Source organism: Mytilus edulis, chromosome 5, assembly GCF_963676685.1.
Source record: "Mytilus edulis chromosome 5, xbMytEdul2.2, whole genome shotgun sequence".
In the NCBI taxonomy this organism is placed as follows: domain Eukaryota; kingdom Metazoa; phylum Mollusca; class Bivalvia; order Mytilida; family Mytilidae; genus Mytilus; species Mytilus edulis.
In genome coordinates this window covers 71645809-71672109 of record NC_092348.1, presented here as the reverse complement: position 1 = coordinate 71672109, position 26301 = coordinate 71645809, and the positions used below count along the sequence as shown (strand labels likewise).

The window sequence follows — 26301 nt, the reverse complement described above, 5'->3', positions numbered from 1 at the left end:
CATTTGTACAAAATCTGCCATAGATTTGGAAATAACAAGAATTAGACATAGATTAGGAAATTACAAAACTTGCCATAGATTAGGATTCTTAAAAATGTGCCATAGATTTGGGCCCGGGATGGCATGATGTCATATTTACCATAGATTCGGAATTTGCCATAGATCTGGAACCCACCATAGATTTGAGTCCTATCTATTTATTTTTTGAAATCTCAAAGTAAAGTAGGCATTACATTAATGTTGCATGTTTGACTTAAGAAAAAAATGACATTAGAGTTGTGGCATATTTGTAGCTGAAACTTGCAGCTTCACAATATAATGAAGATTAAACTGATTCAAACATTTAATACAGATTTTGTACAAATAGTGTTAGAATAGACAATTATTAATAGACAATGCATAGTTTGCTACATATGAAAGATAACAGCTGATCACTGATGTGTATTGGTCATGCTGTCGTTCACTGCAGGGTTCTGTATGTTATGTATTCAGTCGCCAACAATTAAATCATATTAATCGTTGAACATATAAGAATTCCATTACTGTCATTTTTATTTATTAATGCACATCAAATTAACGTTATATAACACTAATACCAGTTATCTAGCTAATAAAAAAAAGAGAAACCACAGTTGATAACCTTGTTGTACCCCAGAGTGTATTGTTTTTAACGATTCCCCTTAATGAGAAGGTTGTCACATTCAGGCCGGATTTCAGAGGTCTTTTATTACTGACATATGTCATAAAATAATATATATTTCAAAAAAATCTTTATTTGTCGTTTCTGTCAAAATATATTGTAGATTTATACATAGATAAGTTTTAGTCATACCACAGTAACTGATATACTTTGGTGTGGATAATAAGATGGTGAATTGTATACGATTTTTATATGGATTTATACTTCTAGGTGAGTTTGAATGATAAACTGCTACATGTATTCATGTGTATTGAGAAATAGCGTATGCGCAACTGATTAATCGATCAAAAGTATTAAGCAAACAATAAAATATCACCTTTTTAAAGTAAAAGAGTAATAGCATTTTATTTTTTTTGAAAAAAGAGAGTCGAGAAATACATATGTAGGAAATTGAAGGTATTCTTGAAGAAAATACAATAGCATATGCTACTTGTATGTTTTAAATATATATGTCATATTATAAAATATAAAAGATTGCAAAACTTAATCGAATTGAATACCAAACTCTTATGAAATGACCCAAAGTGAAAATGAAATGTCAACCCCACTTTAAGATAAAAATATGTTATACACAGTAGATACCAAGTTTGTCATACGTGTAATTAATTTAGAGCCACATTAAGTGCAAATCGGACAACGAGTTGACTAATAAATCATTTCAGCTGCATCACATGCAAGTTTGTGGCACGGGGTTTTTACAATTACTTCCCTTATGATATTGTCGATTTTTTTTATGAATATATGATTTTTGTCTATCCTTTTGGCATCTTTCATAAACAGATTTTTTTTTCAAATCAACGACGTTACTGTCTATATAGGAAAATGAACAGAACCAATCTTACGGAGATGTTTATAGAAAATGACAGCGTTATATTAACTGGTGTAAAGATCAGTCTTAAATCAGAAAACGGACAATTTTAACTCATTATTGTTCATACATGTACATGTATATGTAATTACCGGTATGTCATTTCTCGACTTATATAGTTCTTTCCCGCAAACAAATAGAACTGAAAACTCGGGATCTCCGGAGAAAAACAGCGACTGAAAGACAAAACAAGTTTTTATAACATTTCATAATTTAATGTGAACATGATTTTTAAGTAAGCTAATTTCAATTAGGAAAAACAGTTTTCGTGAACACTGCCAATTTGTAATTTGCATCTTTCGCCTGTATATGAAGTATATATCTCCCTGTTGAAACGATATCCCAAAACTTGTATTTCGTATTAAACCTCATTTTCGTTATTGTGGATAACTGCTTAGTATACAAGGATGATATTAAACTGCAAGTTACAATTAAGAAAGTTGAAATCATTCATTCGACAATTTTGCGGACGCCTTAACGAGTTTATTTAAGATTATCGTTTGTTACATAGATGACGACGGATATGATTCAATTGTCGTAACCTTCATCCAGTCATTTTCTAGAATGTGACCAGCCTAGTTAGACTTATTACCGGGTTTGTATTTCCATGAACAGCACCACGGGTGCCGCATGTTCTTGATGTCTATAGTTTTCCATATTGTGTTTTTATACTTGTTGCCTTTTGATCTGTTTTTCATTTTTGTTGTGGCATTGTCAGTTTGTTGTCGACTATTTGAGTTTGGCTATCTTTTTGGTTTCTTTCTTCTCTCTTTTATTATTTTATTAACAATAATGATTTATAGTTCGATATCGATGAGTATTCATTTTCTAAATGTCACGTGCATCAATTATAAATAAAATTTCAGGAAATCTTAACACGAAACTATGTTTACGGGGACATTTTTAGGTCATGTGCATGTCATGATAAATTATTTGGTTCAATATCAAATATTCAAAACAAATGTAAAGGTTCCACAAAAATTGACATACAATCATTTACGTTTATGTTATACAAAATGGCGTCTAACTGCCTTATTGATGCATTTATATATATATATAATTAGTGGTGAAAAAGGGGTATATAGGTAATCTTTTCGGTTGACTTTTTGAAATGTCGACTTGACATCAAACTTATAAAAGCAGACATGACCATATATAGACAATATTTGTTTTTAATTCAATCGAAAGGCTGACTAAACAGCGTATGTCACATGACACAACTGGGGTTATACATGTAAGACTACTCCAACTTGTTACAGAACCTACTTTGTGTGTATATGAAGAACTAAAACGGGGTAACTCTACATTTATAAGCCAAAGATGATCGTGTTTTAGTCGTCCTGTTGTTAGTATCCTTTTTTTAAAACTTATCTACGCTTGTTTGCTTATATTCACTCTTAAATTTGGGACTCATATCTCTCACCAGAGAGAAATATATTTGTGTGACAGTTGCAAGGGTTTATTTCATCACTATCCGATTACTTAGAAAATGAGACACTCTGAATCATATGTCTCCTTTGATGGAAATTGCACCATTTTTCGGAGTTATTGTTGTTTCTTATTTATTATTAATAACTGTTGATGTAAATGTCCCTTGGTTTTGTGAGTCCTTGTTTACTCTTTGATTTTGATTGTTATTGTCTTCGGATCAAGATTTATACTGTTTGAATCTTGATACCATTTGGCATCAACAATCAACAAATAAATATGTTTAAACTAAACTAACAATCAACGATAATGAAGAAAAATTTAATGCTATAATATAACTTAAATGGGTAGTTTCCTTGTAAATGAATTTTCTTTACTTTACATTTTTGAACAATCTGAGTGTGTATACAAAGAATACGAACTCAATTAATTTTGGTAAATAATGATATAATTCTTCGTGACCTTTGGTTTAAGTCACATGATTGTGATTTAAACAAAATGTCCAGTGAATATAAAACGCACCTAATCCACAATAAACAATACATCAAAATCTATGTAGAGGACAGTTATGGGTCTATTTTTGTTTTTCTCCTTTTGTTCTTTTAATGATCAGTAATGAAATATGAATAAACAGGAAACATATTTGTGTAATATTTTACAAAAACTAACCTGCCATTGTTTTACTGGCATGATCGAATAAATATGAATCATTTAACACATTTTGATTGATAAAATTGCTGAGAAACGAAATGTTATAAATATGAACACACGTCATACTTTTTTTTTGTTTCCCGACAACTCAACCCTAAGTTACTAACATGTTCGTCGTTTTATTTCTGGTGGAAATTGGTCTCATTGGCGATCATAGCACATGTCTTTAATTTTATTGTTAAAATTTTCAATGTTCATGAATATGTTTAGGACTAACTAGACTATCATGGTAGAATATTGGCGAATGACGAAATAGTTCTACCAGAGACTTTGTCTAACAGTTCTTTCTTATCAGATCTTTTACAAAATGACAAATCCATATATTTCGAAATTTTGTAATCGTAAATAGTTTAAAGAATTTCAATAATGGTGGGCTAGTTAATGCAGTTATGATATTGTTTGTTTTTGTCCGATAGAGTCGTTGACAATTGCGTCGTTTGTATTTGAAAAATCTAAATTTTAAACTTTATCTTATACTAATAAACCTAAAATAGACTATACCCAACGTCAGAATGGCATTTGAGATGGTTTCATTTGTTCTCTTTATTTCTTTGGAATGAATAATCAAGACAAGGAAATGTAGATTTTTCGTTCTTAAATATGACACCAAATACATAAAAGTAATTAAAAAAGGACCGTAAAAGGATGATCTTGATACAATTATGCTGATCTCCTTCCAGTAAATCTTACGATAATATTTGCTTCGGTTTAGCGAAGCGTCACAAAGTTTTGAATAGGTCTACTGTAACTGCGATGTAAATCAGACGAGAAACCGTAACATTTTATTCCATAGCGCATTCCCAATTTTGCAAATGAACTTGTACTATCGATTTTCACACTTTCTTGAAGTTTAGTCCATTTGTATGATTTTGTTCTCTCGTTTATGTTTTAAAACAGTCACAACGTTTTGGCAAAAATATAAAATCTTTCTACATTTATTTATTTTATTATTACCATTCTTAATTGAAATACCGTTCTTAGTACCCCTTCGACATTCTTCTTTCAAATTTGTAAGCATGGATACCAGATTCATGTCCTAGGTCAAGACAGGTTTTACCCTGTGTTTTAATTATTTCAATAAATTCATAAACCTTAAAGAGACATTATTGAAATATCGAAATTTTAGATTTTAAAAACTACATAAGAATCGTTTGTGAGTTTTATGAATTAAAACTCAAATAGACATTCGGTATCTTAAAGAGTGATCTAAGCATACTCCTCAAAATGCATATTACTGGGCTGTTTTTTGCACTTATATCAGAAATAATTTGTGCAAATCATCCTTAGAGATAAGTCTGTAAAACTGTAATTGTTTGTATCGATCTATGTCCTTTTACTCAATAATAATACGTTTAGTAAATACTTTAATCTAAAATACATTGTGTATTCCAGTGAAGTTTGAAAGTTAACAGCAACCAAGATGTGCCGTTTTATTTTAAAATGTAAATGACACCTTGACAAAAACAATGATTTCATTTTCCCTAGTGTTCCCTTTCCATTCTTGAGTAGTAATGTGTGGCACATTAATATGGATGGCAGATTTAAGTATTTAACTTTTGTTTGTTGCTTCATTGATAACGTAATAGTTCGAGATGTCTCGATCTCTAATCATTTATTAGGGTAATTGACAATACATCACAAACAATTATAGCTAAGGACGTAATCAGGGGTTGGTTGATCGATACAGTGCCTCAATGTTAAAGTTTACTGCTGACCGTTCTTCATGTCAATCCGCATTTGGTTTAAGCAATTGTAATCTCTTCCTTTCAATAAAAAAATAAATAGATGTAACATGTTTTCCAACAAAACAATTACCATTGGCAATGGCGTTGTCGCTTTGTCTTCGAGCTATAAGTTTTACTGTCCCTCTGGTATCTTTCGCCCCTCTTTAATTTAGCTACCAGAAACTTCCACTGTTAAAAGTCTCTGGTCAATATTTAATGACTAGTTATCAGTTTGTAATAAACATTACAGTCCAAACGAATAATTTTAAAGTATTTTTAAAATGACTGAAATAAAAAAAAAAAATAAAATAAGAGTAAAGCGAATATTCTATCGTTTTATTTATTTGATATTTTTTTAAACTAGAAGGGGATTTTTTCCCTTCGCCTTTTTTAATGTTTTAAAAGTAAGTGAAAAAAACCCGGTTAGTCTATTTTACGACGTAACCTCGTTTGACATGAAACAAAATGTCTATTTATAATACTCGTATTTGTGACCAGCAAACCCCCCCCAAAGGTTCAGACAGTAATAGCAATCAACTCCGTAATCATGCTGTATATCGGACAATTGTATAGTTAGGTGATAAATGTGTTCATCTTCAGAAATACTTGTCTCTTACACAAAAACAAGGTCATGACCTCTGTCCAATTCAATGACCATTTTACCTCAGAAGAATGACTTGCATGATATTTACAAATGATTTTGTCATATTTATATATGGAATGTCAAGTACAATCGTCGTGGGTTTAATAAATACATGATGTTCAAATACGGACGACTCAGCATTTAGTTTGTACTTTATGTCAGATTACAACCAGTAAATATGACCAGAACGCTGCAAAGTGCAAATCGGTTTATAGTAGGGTGCAAACGGATGGAATTGTATGGGCGCCTCGCCAAAGATTATTTTTTTTCGATAGTTCACGTTTGAAGTTTACAATGCTTTTACTGTTGTGGTAAAATGTACGTGTGTTTGCTATAAATTAATTACAACATATCACTAACTTTTAAAATCTTTACCATGTAGAATAACGATCCTTACAGTCGTATTACTGACACGTTTGTGAATATATAGTTCATATAATTATGGAAAAACCGAGGCTGCAATTCCCTATGACAAAGCCTATTTTAGAAGATCTTTGATATTTCATTAAGGCGCAAACGTTTTGTATTAATGCCTTTCTTACATTTTGTCGTTTGTTTATACCCGCAGTAGGTTGTCATCGACACACTTTTTGAAACCATATCCTTTGTTTATACTAGTATTTTAATTGGTTGTTTTACGAACCTAGTACTCGATAGCTTTTAGAAGTACAGATGACGGTTGTTCTAGATACACGTGTTGGTCAAATCATATTATTGTTTGTTATTCTATTGAGTATCACATACGAATTTTTGTCACATAAATCTATGTGATCGTAAATATTGACCTACGTATGAACTTTATAAATAAATCATTTATTTATTATGTGAATATGATGAGAAATGTATTATTCCATAGACAGGTGAATTGTAAAAAAACAAATGTATGTCATACGGTCACTTTTACATATTTTGCTTAAACCTATAAATGCTTGTTAAGAACAGGTTTATAATTGTGTATGCCAGACGTGCTTTTCGTCTAGAATCGACTCGTCAGTAACGCTCGACTGAAAAAAAACCCTGTTTAACGCCCATTTAGACACCAGTTACCGATGACGACACTAGACGTTAAGAAAACCGAGATATATACATGTATACATAATGGATTAAGAAAACTAAAAATAAGATATGTACTCATATAGATTAAGAAACATTTCAATTCTGTTTAGTAGAAGTTGCACAATGCATCGACTGGGAGTACATGCAACAAGTAATGACGTTTTTTGTTGTTGTACTTCATAGACTGACACATTTGTATGTCGAGGTTTATTCCAATATATACAAGTCTAGTTACTATGTAAAGGAAAAATGCCTGCTGTATTTGCAATAAACTATCAACAGCAAAATATTTCGAATTACATGGAAAGAATACAGTTGAGACGCCTTAATATCAAAGTGTAAAGAATTATTTAATTGGTCTATTACATCTATAAACGGAATATGTTTTCATTTTTTAATATAGTATGTACATTTGAAATTTTAATTTTATAGTACTAGTACATTTATAGCTTTATCAAAACAAGAAAACATCGCTGAAACCTTAGGCTAATACATTTTAAGATTTAGGATCGTGAGTATGCAAGTAAGGATAACTAACTGTATTTGCAAAAACAGTATCGATATTATCAAAATTAAAAATATTTGTAACAAGACAACTCAAGTCGGATATACATTATACAGTCACCATTTGATTTATCTAGACAATGCTCTGTTGATCTGAACTGGAGATCAAAATGTTGAAACAAGAAAACAGTCACCATTTGATTTATCTAGACAATGCTCTGTTGATCTGAACCGGAGATCAAAATGTTGAAACAAGAAAACAGTCACCATTTGATTTATCTAGACAATGCTCTGTTGATCTTAACTGGAGATCAAAATGTTGAAACAAGAAAACAGTCACCATTTGATTTATCTAGACAATGCTCTGTTGATCTGAACTGGAGATCAAAATGTTGAAACAAGAAAACGAAAGTCAAAATGTACTAAGCATACTTTCAGGCTTATTTAATCTTCTAAATTTCAATTAAAAAAACACTATATATTCTCCTAAATCAACTTATTCTGTTTTAAACTGAACAAATAATGCGAGTGCATTATAAGTCAGACACAAATTTCACAAAAGTAACTTCGAAACCTTGAATAGAGGAATAGCTTGTCAATCATAATATGTGACATTATTTTTTTCCAGAAGCCGTCGATACAGCTATAAACTATGCAGCAAAATTTAATGATTAAAAGATAAATTAATCAAAAGAAAGATAAAATAAAATACAAATATAATTTGTATAAAATATGTATGACGGAGAAGAAATACATTGCTACCATAAAGACGCATACATGTACAGAAGTTGTGTCCATCTCTTTTTATGATTTCCATAAAATACAATTTTTTCATAAAAAGATCTAAGATAGTATGTTCCAGTTTATATTTATGTACAATATTTCTGTCATACTATAAATATCCATGAATATTTCATTTACGGTATAAATGTCGCATTTATTAAGTCTAACACAGGATGCAACTGGCGGTATCTTTAATGTACAGCCACCATTCATCAAAGTGTCACAGTAATTCTTATATTGTCTAGTTTCTTACAACGCAATGACTCCAATATTTTAGTAATACAATTGATAAAGCGAGATATTGTTAACATGTTGTTTACGCTAATAAAAAAAGGGGGGGGGGAGATGTCGTATGTATCAATAGAACTATATATCCAGAAGAGTTTGAATAAGTGGATATAGGCAATCATAACATGTATAAAGTTTGAATAAATTGGCTGCAATGCAGGATAATTTGCTTTCACCAATATGAATATAAGGAGACTTGGGTATATACTACGATGCAGCACTTCAAGAATAAAAAGTGTCTACGATTTTTTTTCATCATATCTTATAAAAATTTATAAGATAAACAACTATGAGTAACGATTATCAGGTCTACACAAACATCAATATTGTCTTTCTGAGTTCACATAGTTTGGAACGCGGTTATTACTCATTGCAAGGGATTACGATTTGCTTCATTAAATATATTTATATAAAAAGAATATAAAAACTCCACGGCTTTCTCTTTTTCAGATATTTCGATCATAAGTGTTGTTGTTGGCTTGCATAATCACCATCCACGTCCACCACCGCCACCACCGCCACAACGCCCACGACCGCCGCCACCAAGACCACCACCGCCAAGTAAGATTACATATTATAATACATCACCTACGACGCAAAAAGATTCATTTTCAAACTGTGGTTGTTTCGACTTTTTTTGTTTACCAAAATTAAAATACAAATGTACATAGTTTTTGAAAAAAAAACGGCCAATATTTGATGAAACATTTATCATTTTATACTAAATTTTAGAAATTGACCTCTTCGATAAAATTGGAATTTGTAAATGATTACAAAACTTTTTACGAAATTATTCATGTTTTCAAGACAAATGTTACAACATGTTCGTTAATAAACACCGGTTATATAAGGTTCTACTGCTCGCTCTTTTGACACAGTCCATTTATTAGAAACGTATGACGAGGAATTGCAAAGTAACAAACAAACATACCACGTGTTTGAATCTTTTAATAAAAGCACCAAATAGTACATTTTCTGTTATACGGGTTAAGATTTTTTTTAATATTATTTTCTGACAAATACGATTAATAAAAAAATGTCTACCTTATATAGAACTTGTCATGCTATAAATAATATCATACAGATGTCTTACAGAAAAAACATTGTGGACAAAGTGTCTTACGCAACTAAAATTATCATATTTTTCACAGCAGTGACAACGTAACCGGAGATAAATGACAAACTCTTCTAAATAACTCAGATTGTTATTAATGAACTTACAAAGTTATAGGTTTATTGACCCTAACATTCTGACATATTTTTAATCAGGTCAGCTGAATACTTCACATTTAGAATAGAAATAGTTTTGAAAAATCTTTTAAGGTGGTACCTAACACTACAGGGAGATAACTCTGTAAAGTTAGCTAAACGTTTTAATTACGTTGTGTTGTAAAGGGAATATTCAGCTTCTCAGTGATCAAAATTGATGTTTGTCAAACTGCTATATAACCAGTGTAATTTTTCTTATGAAACGGTTGGTTCAAAATTTTTGAAATTTCTATATTTTTGATAAAGGGTCAAAGCAAATACTGTGTCAAAATTTTATGAAAATTAAACGAGCCAAATTAATTTTAGTGAAAGTGTTGGGTACCACATTAATACTAACTAACTTCTTTTTTAGCACATCGCATTAAAAATTACACAGTAAAATTTGCAATTTTGCTTTGTTACGTCAATTTCGGTGCAATTTTCAATATTTTATAACAGTTTTTTGGAAAGTTCCTTTTGACCGAAATCAGCGATCCAGAAAATTATTGTGCTAGGGTTCAAAATACCTAATTGGCCCTTTTCTTCAACAAAACATTTTGAGACGTATGTTCCGGTCAAGATGTCTTTTTGTTCCGATAAACATGTCGACACTGTGCTGGATTTTTTTTAAAAGTTTATAACCTTTAAGAACCATTTTGACGTGGCTCGGTACTTATACATCTCGTCAATGTGTTTGTATTGTCTTTCATTTTTTGGTGGTGTGTTTTGTATATGCGACTTTTTGTATTTCTTTGGTTCTTATAACGTGACTCTGTACTTTAAAAGATCCCGTCAGTATGATATTGTTCTATTTCATGTCATTATGATATATTTCTATTATGAATTACAATATACGTTGAACCACAAACGTCAAAACCATTCAATCGCGTAGTGGCATGAACTATTTGTGGATTCTTATAAATTCTATATATAACTTTTAGACTAGTTTAAATCTCGGTCTATTTTAGAAATTTATTCTTACATACTTTTGATTTGTTTAACCTGTATGCTAACATTGCTTCGGTAAATTTTAAAATTGTTTGTATGCACATTGAACGACAAATCTATGTGACGTATAACATTTTCTGACGTCAGACACACAAATCAATGAATGTGTTTGTAGATAGATGTTTTTGTGTTCTGTTAAATTGTTCCTTTTAAAATTGTTATACGATGATGACTGATGTACCCATATTCTGACTATTTTATTTATTGTGTCTGTTTAGTTAACGCATCAATGTAAATATAACGGAAATTGATGAGACCGTCATCAAAGTGATAGGGTTCGCGCTATAAAACCAGGTTTAATCCACCATTTTCTACATTTGAAAATGCCTGTACCAAGTCAGGAATATGACAGTACTTGTACATTCATTTTTGATGCGTTTTGTTATTTGATTTTGCCATGTGATTATGGACTTTTCGAATTGATTTTCCTCTAAGTTCAGTATTGTTGTGATTTTACTTTTTTTTGATGTACTAAGATTCGAGTTTAATTTTGATTTAAGATAGTTTGAGAAGGAATCGAATTTAGTCCATGTTAAACGTAGACCTTACAAAAGGAAAAACTCGGAATAAATTATATTTAGTTTTCAGCTTAAGCAGATGTGGTATAATATCTAATTAAACAGCTATCTACCAGAGCGCAAATGGTACTGATATATGCAACTACAACGTGTAGGTATACGCACGGTCTTCAAGAATAAGCAATTCCCATAATGTAAAGTCAGCTTTTAAAAAAATCAGTTTTTAATGAATACATTTTTTTATACATTTTGTCTAATTAATTTTACCCCCTGTGTTGGTTATGGCGTATATGTGATTCAATAGACATGCTGTTTTGTTTTCAAAATCATTAGAATATACTTTAAGTAAATAATGTACTTTATTTCGGACCTACAAATCATTTATCATTAAAATCTGGACATGCATATGGTAGGTACTACATGTGGTATCAATAATGTATCAATCAATAGCACAAAACACTGATGGCATGCATTCTACAAGCTTTGACAAAACTATGAATGTTGGCAGAGTTGCCATAGTGCTTAAAACAGACAACAATGTCAAAACATGTTTGAACGTTAGATATATCCTGTAGAGTTAGATGCAGCGCATGCATGTGGATAATATGTATATATCTCCCAATTAATAACATATTCCAAAGCAGTTACAATTATGTACAGTAGAGTGAAGTTGAAATCATCCTTACGTAAAGTTAACCCATGCTATTACAATGGTCCATTTGTCGTTACCACAAATCCCGCCATTATTTTCTCGAATGTGACCCACTAAATTAGACTTATCAACGGATCTACTTTTACATAAGCAACACAACGGGTGTAATAATTGGACTTTTGACATTATCAAACTTTTCTGCCAAAAGAAAATTAAAAAAGAATTATCCTCTCCTAACATGAATAACTTGAAATCAGGTCATCTGTTTATCCATGTAGACAAAATAATTATATGCAATTTCAATCTTTAAGATTTTACCTGGACTTTTGAAAATGAAGTCACATTTAAGGGTATCTTTGCTAGTACAGTTGCTTATCACTTGGTTTCATGTTTTTCTACCAACACAAAAAACAAAATGAAAAATACATGACATATTTGCCACTGCACATAAAGCAATCAATGATTCAGTCCAAATAGATTTGAGTTTTGTAATTAAAATATCATATATTAACTGTTTTTCCACAAAACTACGTTTGGTTTTTGCATTTCATACAAAATAACTTTAAGATTGTAAAGACTACATAAAAGTTCAATAAGATACAAGAATGTCAACATTGAAAAGTGAAACAACAGAGCCGCCATAAACTAACAATTTTGCTGACTGATCTGGCCCTAAATAAATCTTTTTATACAGATATTTATTTTGTTTTAACCTACATTTTTTAAAACTTAAACACGAAATCTAACAGACATAGAAAAGTATTTTTTTTCAATAATTGCAAATGCTAGACTATTCATTTATAACCATATTTATGTTTATGTTTATATCTGGTTATATGCCCTTCAGTAGTCTCCGAAGGTCATCTCGATATATAATTAGATGCAAGATGGCGTCTAGTCTGAAATACGCAAGAAATGTTTCTACATTTTATCGAATCAATGCAAGGTTTATGTCTTTTTTTTTGTACTTTGTAATTTTGATATTCGTTTTAGTATGTTATAAAAATAAAAATACGACAAATTGGGTTTCAATTAATGAACATGAATTTGCAAGATCATGCCCTTTCAAGGTGTCAAATTATACAGTAAGTCTTTTTTACTATAAAACAGAGATATCCATTTTTAAACAAATATCTCTTTGAATAAAACAAGTAAGGCGTCCTTTAAAAATGCACCCTTTGCATTTGTTTCGGTAATCTCTTACAAAACTCGTATCTATAAATAAAATATTTAGATTTTGATAAATGATTACTATTGGTAATAAATATCTTTTATAAGATAATAAATAGCTATTGGTTACAGATTTAATTACCAGAAATACAGATAGGCGTGAACAAATGACCAATACATGATCTTAAGTGGACATGAATCTAGTAGCATGCATATCATCAGTGTCTTTAGTTATTGATCAATTATTAATGTATACCATGTTCATGACCAATGATATTAATATGCATATGTCAAGTATCTCTTTTGACCATATGTACTTATAGTTTATTTGATTGCTTTTGAAAACAAAACACCATCACGTGTACATTGTAAGAAGCTGAGTTTGCACTTGAATAAAACAGAAGGATTAGCTTTGAGTAAATATATACAAGGGCAATGTATCTGCTATGATAACAAACCAATTAACATTAACACCCATTTGTAGTGAATCATGTCGTAATTAAATGTGGTTAGAACATGTATGTTATAGTAGAAAAGTTACTTATGTCTGTATGTGAGTTTGTCTAATCTTTCCAAATAAAAGGATTCGTGGAAATCATATTTTCAACATTGTAAAAAAGTCAAAAATATTATTTACTTTTGCAGCAGCTGATGTTCCAAAATATTCAAAATTTCAGGCGTACATGTGTAGATTCTTATGCGCATACGACATTCGGGCATTCATAATTAAGATAAAGGAATCATAAGTACTTCCAATCTACTATAACAAACCTGTTTGGATCTGAGCTTGTGTAATATATGATTCTGTACATAAGGTTGTATATATAGTTACTTATTTACATATAACTAGGAACGACCACCCCTACACCTACTACTAGTACCTCTACTACCACTCCTGCACCAGAAGTAGAAATAGAATTAGAGGAAATTTCAACAACACTCGCACCTAACTCTACTACAGTAGCCTCTTCGACTGTGAGGCAACCAGCAGCACACTACCAACAGGGCGCATATCCATATAATTACTATAACCAGTACTATCAGAACAGTGGACAACCGTCTAGCCACACTCAGCACAGTCAACCATATAACTATTATCAGAATTATAACAGTCAACCACATGACCAAAATCAGAATTATAATAGACAACCATATGACCAGAATCAATATTACAACCAAGCTCAAGGCTACAATTCTGGTTATTATTCTGGACAATCTTATGTTGCAGGTCCGGGACAGAATCAACCTGCATACAATCATGTAACAGGTGCACCACACCCAACGACATATCCTTACCACCAGAATCATCCTCCAAATAATCCATATTCTGCCACTCAACCACCACCTGCAGCACACGCGCCTTATGCTCAGCCTCAACAACATCCAGCTGGCCATGCGCAGCCTCAGCAACATCCTGCTGGCCATGCTCCGCCATCAAACTCACATCCCCAGTATGATCATTACCCTGCATCACCACCAACACCTATCTCCGCCGGCCATTACTACCCACCTGATCAAAGTAGAAATCACCAACAGCATCAGCAGCCTAATCCTGCTCAACCTCAGCCAGATTACTATTCTCAGCAAAATCAATACCAACAGGGCAATAATCAACAACCACCTCCTGCTCAGCCTTTAACTCAAGCGGATTACCATTCACAACAAAATCAATATCAGCAGACTAACAATCAACAACCAGACCCAGCTTACCAACCTGGACCTGCGGGACCTCCAATAAGACCACAAGGACCGAATCCACCTCAACGTTTACCAACTCCTCCGGCTAACAGTCTTCCTCAACAGGCGTCTTCAGGAAGGCGTCAGACACAACCTGTGAATAGCCGGCCAGTTGTGGAGGAAAAATACCAAACCAGATATGAAAGACCAAGATCATACAAAGCTGATATAAGTTTACCAACTGCTCCAATACCTTTACAAGAAAGCCACAGAACTGTTATAGTTGATAATCGACCAATTGTCCAATCACCTGATGTTCGCTATAACGAGGTTGTAAGAGATCCCCCAGTAAACAGGCGAACTAGTGTACAATCACAAGACGTTCGATATAATGAAGTGGTGAGGGATAGCCAAGTAGACAGAAGACCCGTTGAAAAATCACCTACTGTCCGTTACGTGGAACCTATATCAGAAACTGTATATGTTCAAACGTTAGATCGCAGACAACCCGCGGCACCAACTGCGGAAAGCCGTTACTACAAGGCAGACCAAAGACCATCAGATTCAATAAGTTATCGAAGTTCAGCAGATATCCCCCGACGTTCTGAAACGCGCACTGAATTAAGTCGACAGGCTGCTGACTACGGTATTGGCACAGAGACAATTGCGTCAGAAAGTAGATATCTTCAAAAATCTGAAGGCAAACCACCGGGAAATATCGCTTATCTTAAGCCTCTGGATTCACCATCAGCTACTGTGAAAGCAGAATACAACTATATGAAAGAATCTGAGAAAAGGCAACGTTTACCCACTGAAAATCAATTATTGGAGATCAAAAGACAACAACTAGAATTACTGAAACTGCTTCAAAGAGAGAAAGAAAAGTCAACGAAAAGACAAAATCCGTACTTTAAAGCATTGTTTGAAAACAAAACCCCGGAGCTAAATAAAGAAAAGATACCGAAGGCGAAAGACCAATGTCCACTTTATAAGTACACAGTAGAAAAAGATAGGATAGAGATACATACAGAGCCAGGAAGATGTAAAATGTAAGTGTTAGCATTTAAATGATTTTGTACTAGTATTCTTAGACAGATAAAAAAAAAACAGTGGTTCAAAATTAAAACTAAGGTAACGGATTATAAAATCATCACTGTTTTCTATTCTTCATTCCAAGACTCGAAAAAACTAAATTGTTTTTTCTAAATTCATTAACAAAGTGTACAAACGGTAAAAGGGTGGGGAAAACAAACAACAGAGATTGATATATAAGAAACATTGTATAATTGCTCGGTAAATTCGAGAATACAATATCGAAAAGAATCTGAGAAAAAAACCACTTCGAGACTGAACAACACACCTAATTAAAAGAAAAACAATACATTTTAGAAAACTATAAGACAACATATTAAACAGGGTCATAACTTGAATAATAGTTCAACAACAATGCTTATAATTTGATAACATAAATGGTTTGTATTGACACATTAAGATCAACGATAAAGACAATTACTACATAACAAGGAATATTCAATCACATACAAGTCAGCGAAAACCTTTTCTTTTCAAATAATAAAAATTGAACCTTAATACTGAAATAACAGATTAATGTTGCTGGTATTGAATAAGCTTTGAATTAATGGCGTTTCTAGATTCGGGGTGATGTAGAACTTGATCGATTTCTTGTACGGATTTGGCTTTACTTTCTGGTTTGACCATCTCTTCTACGTGGTTATGGATTTTTCATTATCAAATATTTTGTCCTTGACTATCATTGAAGATACCACAGCCTTTCATTCATTTATACACTATAAAACAAACATAAGAATACCAGTCATAAATTGAAATAATTTGAAATAACTAGCCATTATAGGAATTAGCAAGATATTAACAGCATTAACTAGAAATACAGTTATCACAATGAATAAGACGAATATTAAGAACAGTAATTTTCCTTGATATGTATAGTTCTGTATTTCAAATTAAAACTGAATTTATTGTATGTTTGTTTCAGAGTAATAAAATTGCCCAAAGATGGCACTGGGTAAGTATATATACAATAAAAGTCTATAGACAAACTTAGCTGTTCATACGAAAAAAAAAACAACACCAACATAGATCTACTTATAAATAAACTGAATAAGTTCAATTGGAGGGGACAAATGAACTGCGTTGAACAAATTTGTATAACAGCTACACCTTATTTTGTTTGGTTTGGTATTTGAAATTTTACAGTTTTTTCAACAAGTATTTTTTTTAATATATACACAAATTAAATATATGCACGTGTAAACGCTATCAAAGTATGTAAAGTAACTACTATAGACATATACACAAATATTTGAAATTAAAAGATAAGAGGGATAATTTTTCTTGACAGACAACTTCCGATTACCGGTTTACATACTATAGTTTAACAAATCATAATCTTCGAATAAGGAATTTATAAACTCATCATAGATACCAGGATTCAAATTTAGATTTTGCGCCAGACGCACGTTTCGTCTACAAAGACTCATCAGTGACGCACGAATCAAGAAAAAGTTAAAAAGGCCAAATAAGTGCTTGTATAGAAACAACAGAAACAAAAAGTATAACCAGTGTTAAATACTCATTAAAAGAGGGGCGAGAGATACCAGAGGGACAGTCAAACTCGTGGATCGTAGAAAAAAACCTGACATGGCTTAAAAAGAAAACGACAAACAGACAAATTATAGTACACAAGACCAAACATTGGAGGTAACCTCTGAGGAAAAAGATGATATCAAATAAAGATTTCGAAAAACATTCATATGTATACACCATTTTCCGCATATTACAAATAATTCTAAAAATAGGGCAGTCAAAACTGATATGTCGGAAAGACGGAAAAAACCGAATAGACGAACTGACATTTGTCGCTAGTGGATATTTTGATTGGAAACAAAGCAATCGGGATATTTTGAAGATTAGGGTTTACGTAAAAAATGATTATTACCACCAAATTATTTCAATGTTTATATATTAAAGTATATCATTCATAATTATACACATTATGTGCAGAATAATTAAACACAAATAAAAATGATACGTATTGACATATTGTGGACGTACATGCTTTCTGAATATTAACATTATTTACATCTGTTTTATGGTTTAATCGGAAGATCATTTTATTTGGTAACATATAGCATATAATATGATTTCTATTTTTCAGAAAACCAAAAGTATCATACCTCTCTCGAAACTAATAAATACATTCAATGTATAGGGAACAAAGACACAAATCAAGTTGTCCCAGAGACATAGATATAGACAAGTAAAATATTGACGAATTGTTCTAACGTTAAGTGTACTTTTATATACAACGAATATACTTTTAGTACACAAGATGTACATTTTTATTTCGGATTTTCTCTCATAGTAACATAATGATATGTCTATTTTTGCTTTAACATATGAAATATTGCTTGAAAGTACATGTATTAGAGATATTGTACTAGATTTGTCTTCGATTCGGAGTACGAGTAATTAAGATATTTTATCATTATAATATCTATTGAATTTAAAATAGATAGTATAACTGGAGATTGGACAAACATGGGTATGGCGTTCACTCCGATGAAATATTTTGTATTTTTACACTTAATATAATCAATATGAATATGCCCAGTTTATAATGTAATTTAGTCAAATTTCTTTGAGATATTGTGATATGTAAGTGTATGCTTATTATGCGAATATTGCTCATGGCTTTACTTGTTTGGTATGTTTTTTGTTTGCTAGTGTAACATTAATTTGTCGGTTTGTGAATGTAAAACAATATTGTATGACGCTGTATATATATTGATTATACGTTGTATGACATAACAAACATATGCATCTAATTGTTGTCCCAAAATCACGACGGAGTACAACGATACATATGTATTAAATCAGATGTGAGGAATATTATATGCCTACAAAAAAAATAAGTAAGAGACTTGTTTTTATTGAGATTGATTGCTTCAAAATTTTGAATTTGTTAAAAAACAAATTACGATAAATCTTCCAAATACTAGTAGCTTTTTTATCTTAGTATTTCTTCATTCCCAAAACATCTTTAAGATTTTTCTTTCATTCTATGTATAGTTTAAGAAAAACAAATGTCTTTAGAAATATGTGAAGTGTTGAAAAGTTTCTACAATATTGCATCATACCAGAAGTAAGTAAAAATCAATTTTTCAGATTCAAGCTGATGTTCTTTTAAATGGAGGAATATACCAAAGAATTTGGTATTTATTCCAGAAGATTTCATACAAAATTGATGTCTATATTTTTTTCAGTCCAACTGCAGTAATAGTTTTCTTGTAATGTTTGTTGCATTATTATTGTATGTGTGTTGTTAAAAATGTTAAATAAAAAAATACCATAAACATCTAACACGCATTAAATATATTAAAGCATAGAAAAGCGTTGGGGCGTAACGGTTGCACGCGGGAAAACTTTCCCTACTCAGTCTGAGTTCAAAACTTGGTTCCTTGTTTTCGTTCTTTCTAATATTTATACATTGACTTTGACAACTTTAAAGTCTCCTGGTTCCATGGAACGCATTTCGTGTCGGAATCAGACTTTCAATTGTCTAAATATCCATTACTATGGCTGTTTGATTTCATGTAACAGGTTAAAATAAGTTTATCATCCTAAGGAGATATTTTGTTGTTAGAATTATGTAAATAGTTTACATTTGTTTCTCTTTTAATGTTGACTTTTACAATTGTCGGGTTACTACATACCACAATATCAACAAAAATAAACTACACAATATTGACATGCTTTTCTTTTAAATGATTGATCACGATAATTTATCTCTCTCACTGTCAAGTGATACCCGAAAAAAAAAATCACCAATCAGACAATATGAACTAGCTCAACATAAACATGAAAACTACCATCCCAGTAGAATGTAATGTGTGACATTATTCACGGTATCCCAAAGTACAATTCTGCTTAATCAACAATAAATGTTCAACGTACGAATATTTGCATTTATTGTATAAGGTGTTATTTATATAAGACATAATCTCAAAGGTCACATGATACTGTTTTTAATTCTGCCAGAGAATGAAAGCTTTTTACAGAACTTAGTTTTTATAGTTGCATATAAATTGTTGTACATTTATCAGACCGTCATATTATTGAAAATAAAAAGTTAACAACTTATCATGCAACAGTTAGAAGTAAGAGAACAATGGTTATATTGGAGTCAGAATGTTCGGCTCAATGTGACCGTCTTCTTCAAAGCAGAATTCATATTTGTATCAAACAAACATGCTTCGCCCATTTATGCATATAGGTTTGCTACTGTACGTTAATCCCTTATCCTCCTCATTGTCACTCGTTATACATAATTAAGTCTCACTGTTAATTGTGTTAGTCTCTGTCTTTTCGAATTATTTTATTTGTCCAATTCATTATCGAGTCTGGATTGTTTTGTGAACGTTGTATTTTGCATGTTATACATTTTTATGCATACATTACTTGTAAGGGTTTATCAAGAAATAATATTTACATACTTGTTTGGCATTATAAATATTTTGATATGAGCGTCAGTGATGAGTCTTATGAAGACTTAACGCGCGTCTGACGTACTTAATTCCTGGTACCTTTAATAACTAACTACATACTTTTTTTTTTATATAGTATTCGTATAATACAGTTTTTAAGTATATTCATTATAATTTAAAGATTTTTCTGAAATTAAAAATCAGACATCCATGAATGTTTAGCATCAACCTAATTGTAAGCACGGCGTTCACCATATAAGAATGTAAAATCGTTAATTTTGTTTTCAAATTATATGTATAAAAAGACGCTAAATGTCTTCGCACTTTTGTGTAACATGAACAGTGCCTGCATATTACTACATTCACTGCCACGAGGCACCTTTGAGCAACTGCATTTTCATTTCTTACCATATCATGTCATATGTGTTCTGTTTAAGAATATAAACATCAAACCAAAACGTCATGAAATAGGTATCCTGCTAGCCTTCGTTAATTTTTGGTAAGTATTTATCAGTGTATCGTTATTCCTGAATCTAGATAAAATTTTATCACGGATTAAGCATCAGTAAATTATTTAAATTAGCTACCAGACGGAAAAGTAACTTGAAAAAGTCAAATCATAACAGGTTAACAGGTTAAAAAAAGCAGATTAAAATTTTCCACGGTAAGAGGTTAAAAAAAACTAATAACGTTACTAATAGAACATCTTTTCGAAATTTAATTTCCTTTGTCTGTTAATTTTATAAAATGTTTATAAACACTTGACAAGTGAAGCATAAATACATTTTCGCCGATACACACCATGTCAGTATAATACGTGATTTAGAAATGTTCCATATTTATACACCAGTAAGATCGGATCCTTTACACAAAAAAGGGAATTCCTTCCTGTTCAGTTTATCAAGGAATTGATGCAATCAACACCAGCAACGTTCTACATCACAATTAAGATACATATAATAGTCCACTTTATTGTAAAATAAGTCTTTTCCTAGGGCAACCTAAAGTAACTGTTACACCACAACCATTGCACCATTCGATTGAAAGAAAGTATATCATCAGTGAAAGAGGGTATTCGAAAATCTGTGAAACTGTTTACTCGCATAGTTATAACATTAACCATGTGTGGAATCAAAAGAACTCTAAGTATCTTCCGGATAATTTCAATCTCTAACTTTTTCAGAAACTATTTGTATCAAAACTTTTGATATTTCAGCCCTGCATACCAACATTCCCCATGTGAAAATATAAACTAGTCTCAAAGAAACAATCCACAATAAATTTCAAAATATAAACGGTAGCACGCACTATGAATTTATTATTTTTGAATACCATACGGCATATTTTGTTAATAGTGAACAAAAACATAAAAACAATACATTTACCAAGTCAGGAATATGACAGTTGCTATCCGTTCATTTGATGTGATTGAGCTTTTGGTTTTGACATTTGATTAGGGACATTCCGTTTTGAACTTTCCTCGGAATTCGGTATTTATGTTTCTTTTACTTTTTCCAATGTTTTATTAGTACCAAGTATTGAGATCTGCAGTGATCACAACAATGATGAGTACATACTAAAAAAAATCTGTATATCTAACCGACTGAAGTCGGGTTTGATATCAAATATCAAATAACAATCACTTACTTTGAGCCTGAGCCGTAACATATAAAATATAAACAAAACTATTATAACTGAGGCTTGTTCGGTAAAATTAGGACAGCGTGATGATATATACAAACATCAAAAGACCAACTTTAAATAACTATATGCTAGGTTGAATCCGTTTTAAATTGACTTGCAATGGTATACAGATGGGATATATCAACGAAAAGAATTTAAAATAGTAATTAAATCTTTTCAAAATCTCGTTTTAATTTAAAATATGTATTTTTGTCTCCAATATCAACGTAAATAAAATGTTCGTATGCAATGCATTTTTTCAATAGCCTATTTTATAAGCGTTTCCAAATAGATCGAACCAGGAAGTCATGGTTGAAGTGGTAGAATGTACATGTATATGTTGACTCGTTTATTCACCTGTCTTTTTGTATTACGTAAGTAAAATATGAAAACATTTACAACTTTTAATGTAAATCGAATGTTTTCAGAAATATGGCCAGTAGGTATAATCTTATTAAAGTATAAACGTATGACGTACATCTAATTCTTTGTTCTAATTAAAATTCAAAACTTGATTTTTCTAACACTGCTTACATTCTTTATATTGAGAAAATAATGACCGTAAACTTATACCTAACGGTAGTCAAGCATTGTTAATGGACCGTGATTGCAATTATTAAAATGTAATTTCAAATCTGTAAAATATCCTCGTTGTATTATCAAAAGGTGGAAAAGAGACATAGGTTTTTGGAATTTTTTTGACTTTCTCAGAATCATTTCGCACCAAAGCAATAATTTTTTAAAAGAAGACATAAACAAATCTTTTTGGTGTTAGATTGTCAATGGATATTTCCGTGAAATGGTTCAAGTTGTTTTATTTTATAGTTTGCTGAAGCAATTTGTTTATACATGATGTAAATTGATCGTGACAGATCATGCAAAGTGTTAAGGAAAGTAATGCTTGACCTGAGCAGACTGTATAGGTCTTACTCATCGTTTGAAGGCCTTATATTGTGACCTATTTTTGTTCGGTTTCAATAACATCCACTGGTTTCTGTTGAATATAAGTCTCATTAGCAATCATACTACAACTTTTTCATTTTTTTTTATAATGATAACAGAAAATGCTTGGCAATTGGTATACTTGTATGTGTTTGATTTCTTAAAACGAACGTACATTATTTTGCTGTAAATTTCTGCAAATTCATTTTCTATAAAACCAACAAAAAAAATAATTACGCCTACTTATATTTATATAGTAGTAGTAACTCCATGGCTATTCACAGAGGAAAACATATATATGTCAAACGTCTATTTTTATGAACCTTATGGATAATTATGTTGAACTTCATAACTAAAAAAAGTTTTTGTATTGATATAAATCAATTTATATCTAATGTCTTTATCTCTAATTAAGGACTCATTTAAAGCATACAAATCAATACAAATTACAAATTTCATACAATATCCAGACCACACAATCATGCAATCTAACATGCATACTGATTGTTAAATTAAAACAGTGATTAAGATCAAATATAGAATTGTGATTAAAAACTTATAACATGAGAGGAGAGATCTAGTACAGTTCTTTACATAACTTGCATCTCTTCTGGACTTTTACTATTTAGACCATTACTTGACCTATTATAGTTTCCTTATATAAAATGTGACTTATTGGAGAGATGTCTCATTGACACTCACACCACTCTTCTTATATCTATATATACCATAAGTTGTGTGACTGTGTATTACTGGATTTAAATTCATTATAAGCTCTGCTCAACAAATCAGATGGGGAGTGTTCAAGTCTAAAATTGAAGACAATAGTAGTATACCGGTGTTCAAAAGTCATAAATTGTGAGAAAAAAATCAGGGGTGGTGTTCTCGAAAGTATCCCAAGATTCGTCCTAAGTCATAGATAAGACCAATTTTAGGATGGACTTAGGATCGACTTAGGACACTCTTAAGTTGTGTCTCGAAGCTATCTCAGACACATCTTATGTTAAGACGTCCTAAACATATCCTATGTGCGAAATTCTAAATAGTTAAAGTAATTGTTTGATAAAACATTTATTAAAGACAAAACCATATGATGAAATTGTTTACGAAATTTCGTAATAACATGTATTTAATAAAATGCATGATTTTAAATGTAATTATAAAATAATATCAAAAAATATCAAAACGGATCGTGATTTAAACTGGAAAACAATTTGTTTTGAAATGAGAATAATGAATTCGTAGTGTCATCGTATCGTTAAACACGAAGTTCAAAGTTTAAAATCATGCACAATTTCTGTATACGAGTTAATATCCGATGGGGCGTTTCATTTCATGTTCATCCTCACGTAAAAATTTGAGAAAAAAGTATGCAAAAAGTTAGGATGAAGAAATGATGATCTTAAGACACCTAATTAGGTGTCCTAAAGTTAGGACGAAAAATGTGAAATAACCTAAGTTAAGAGAGCTGCGAGAACACGACTTAGGACAAAGACTTGTCATAAGATGGTCTTAGGACACATCCTAATCCTAAGATAGCTTCGAGAACACCACCCCTGGGTTACATGTACAAACCAAAACCATTACAAAATATTTGTTTTTACAATTTTAAATATTATAAAGGACAAGGTACGATAAGGCCTGTTTTTGGTCCCCTTATTTTCTCATTTTCTAAATTTTGTTTTGGAAAGCTACTTATCACATTAAAATATTCTCTTAGGTTTGAAGTTTGTTTGGATGAACTTCAAAACCATTTATTTCAGAAAATGGGTGAGTGTAGGGGGTATGAGATAATCACAAACTTCAAAAGAAGGAAAATTAACGATCAATCCGTTCATGTTCGTTAGACGTCCGTTCTTATCCGTAAGACGTCCGTCCATATCCGTTGCATGTCCGTTTAGCGTACGTTTTATCTGTCGACGTCCGTTTTGTCCGGTGGAATTTTGAGCATGTTCAAAACTTTAAACGGACGTCCAACGGATGAAATGTTCGTTGAACGCCCGGTAGGCGTCCGTTTTGTACGGTACTCGTCCGTTTCGTTTCCGTTTTGTATCCGTTACGTGTCCGTTATACATCTGTTGGAGGTCTGGCAGATAAATTCACCAACGGACTTCTAACGGACGTCTAACGGATAAAACGGATGTTGAACGAATATGAAACGGACTTCTACCGGACGTATAACGGATAAAACGGATGATGAACGGATCTGAAACGGACAAATGCCAATAAAAAATTCTGCGTCAGAAATGCCAATTAGATTTTTTAAGGTTCATGAATTCTTATTATTCATAATCGATTTTAGAGTAAGGGCACGTCTTCACTATCAAGCAGCTCTTATTCAGGCCAGAAACTGCCCTTTTAGGAAATTTTTAAGAACAAACCAAAACCAGTTACACAGAAACATTTTGAATATTTTTGCGATTTACATGTATTATAATTGTTGCCTTTAATTTTTCCGTATATCTTGTTCATCCGTTTTATCCGGTACGCTTCCGTTAGGTGTCCGTTTTATGCGGTACTCGTCCGTTGAATGTACGTTCGACATCCGTTCTGTCCGTTACGTTTCCGTTTCTCGTACGTTGCATATCCGTTGTGTGTCCGTTATGCATTGGTTACTCGTCCGTTTTATTCGTTCAGTGCATCAACGGACTCCCAACGGATAACAATTTTGTCAACGGACAACTTTTATTTTCATCCGTTAGTCGTCCGTTCAGGCTATCCGGTAAGGTGTGACCGAGGCTTAAGAGATGGATCTAAAGATTTCATATCTCTATATAATTTGGAACTTGCTTTAATTCCCTATTAAGGTTATTTATTTTTGGCTTCATTAAACTTTCCAGTGTTTTCAATTATAAGACCCAAATACTTATAAATATTGTATTGTTTGACACAGATCACAGTTCCAATAAATTATTAAGCATGTATGTTATTAGCCTACCAGTTTTGTTACAAATGATTACCTTTGTTTTTTTACATTTACTTCTACACATCATTCATACAATCATTATGTAAAATATCTAGCTTTTGTTAAAGACCTTTTAGTTTTATTTAAATAGTAATAGTTCATCTGTATATAAAAGGCAATGATTTGATAGCCATCCAAAATGATTGAAACTGATTTAACATCAATGACTGTAGGGATTTTGTTATAAAAAGACATGGGGTTAGATTTG

At 31.6% G+C, this 26301-nt stretch overlaps 1 protein-coding gene across 1 annotated transcript; it reads left to right on the top strand.

Annotated features, from left to right (window-relative positions):
- Positions 1–795: 795 nt before the first annotated feature.
- LOC139525224 (uncharacterized) lies at positions 796–19379 on the top strand. Its single transcript, XM_071320416.1, has 5 exons — positions 796–910; positions 9156–9266; positions 14152–16027; positions 16993–17022; positions 18175–19379. Exons 1-5 carry the CDS (start codon positions 868–870, stop codon positions 18206–18208), a joined length of 2094 nt encoding a protein of 697 aa, XP_071176517.1. The 5' UTR covers positions 796–867; the 3' UTR covers positions 18209–19379.
- The last annotated feature ends 6922 nt before the right edge of the window (positions 19380–26301 follow it).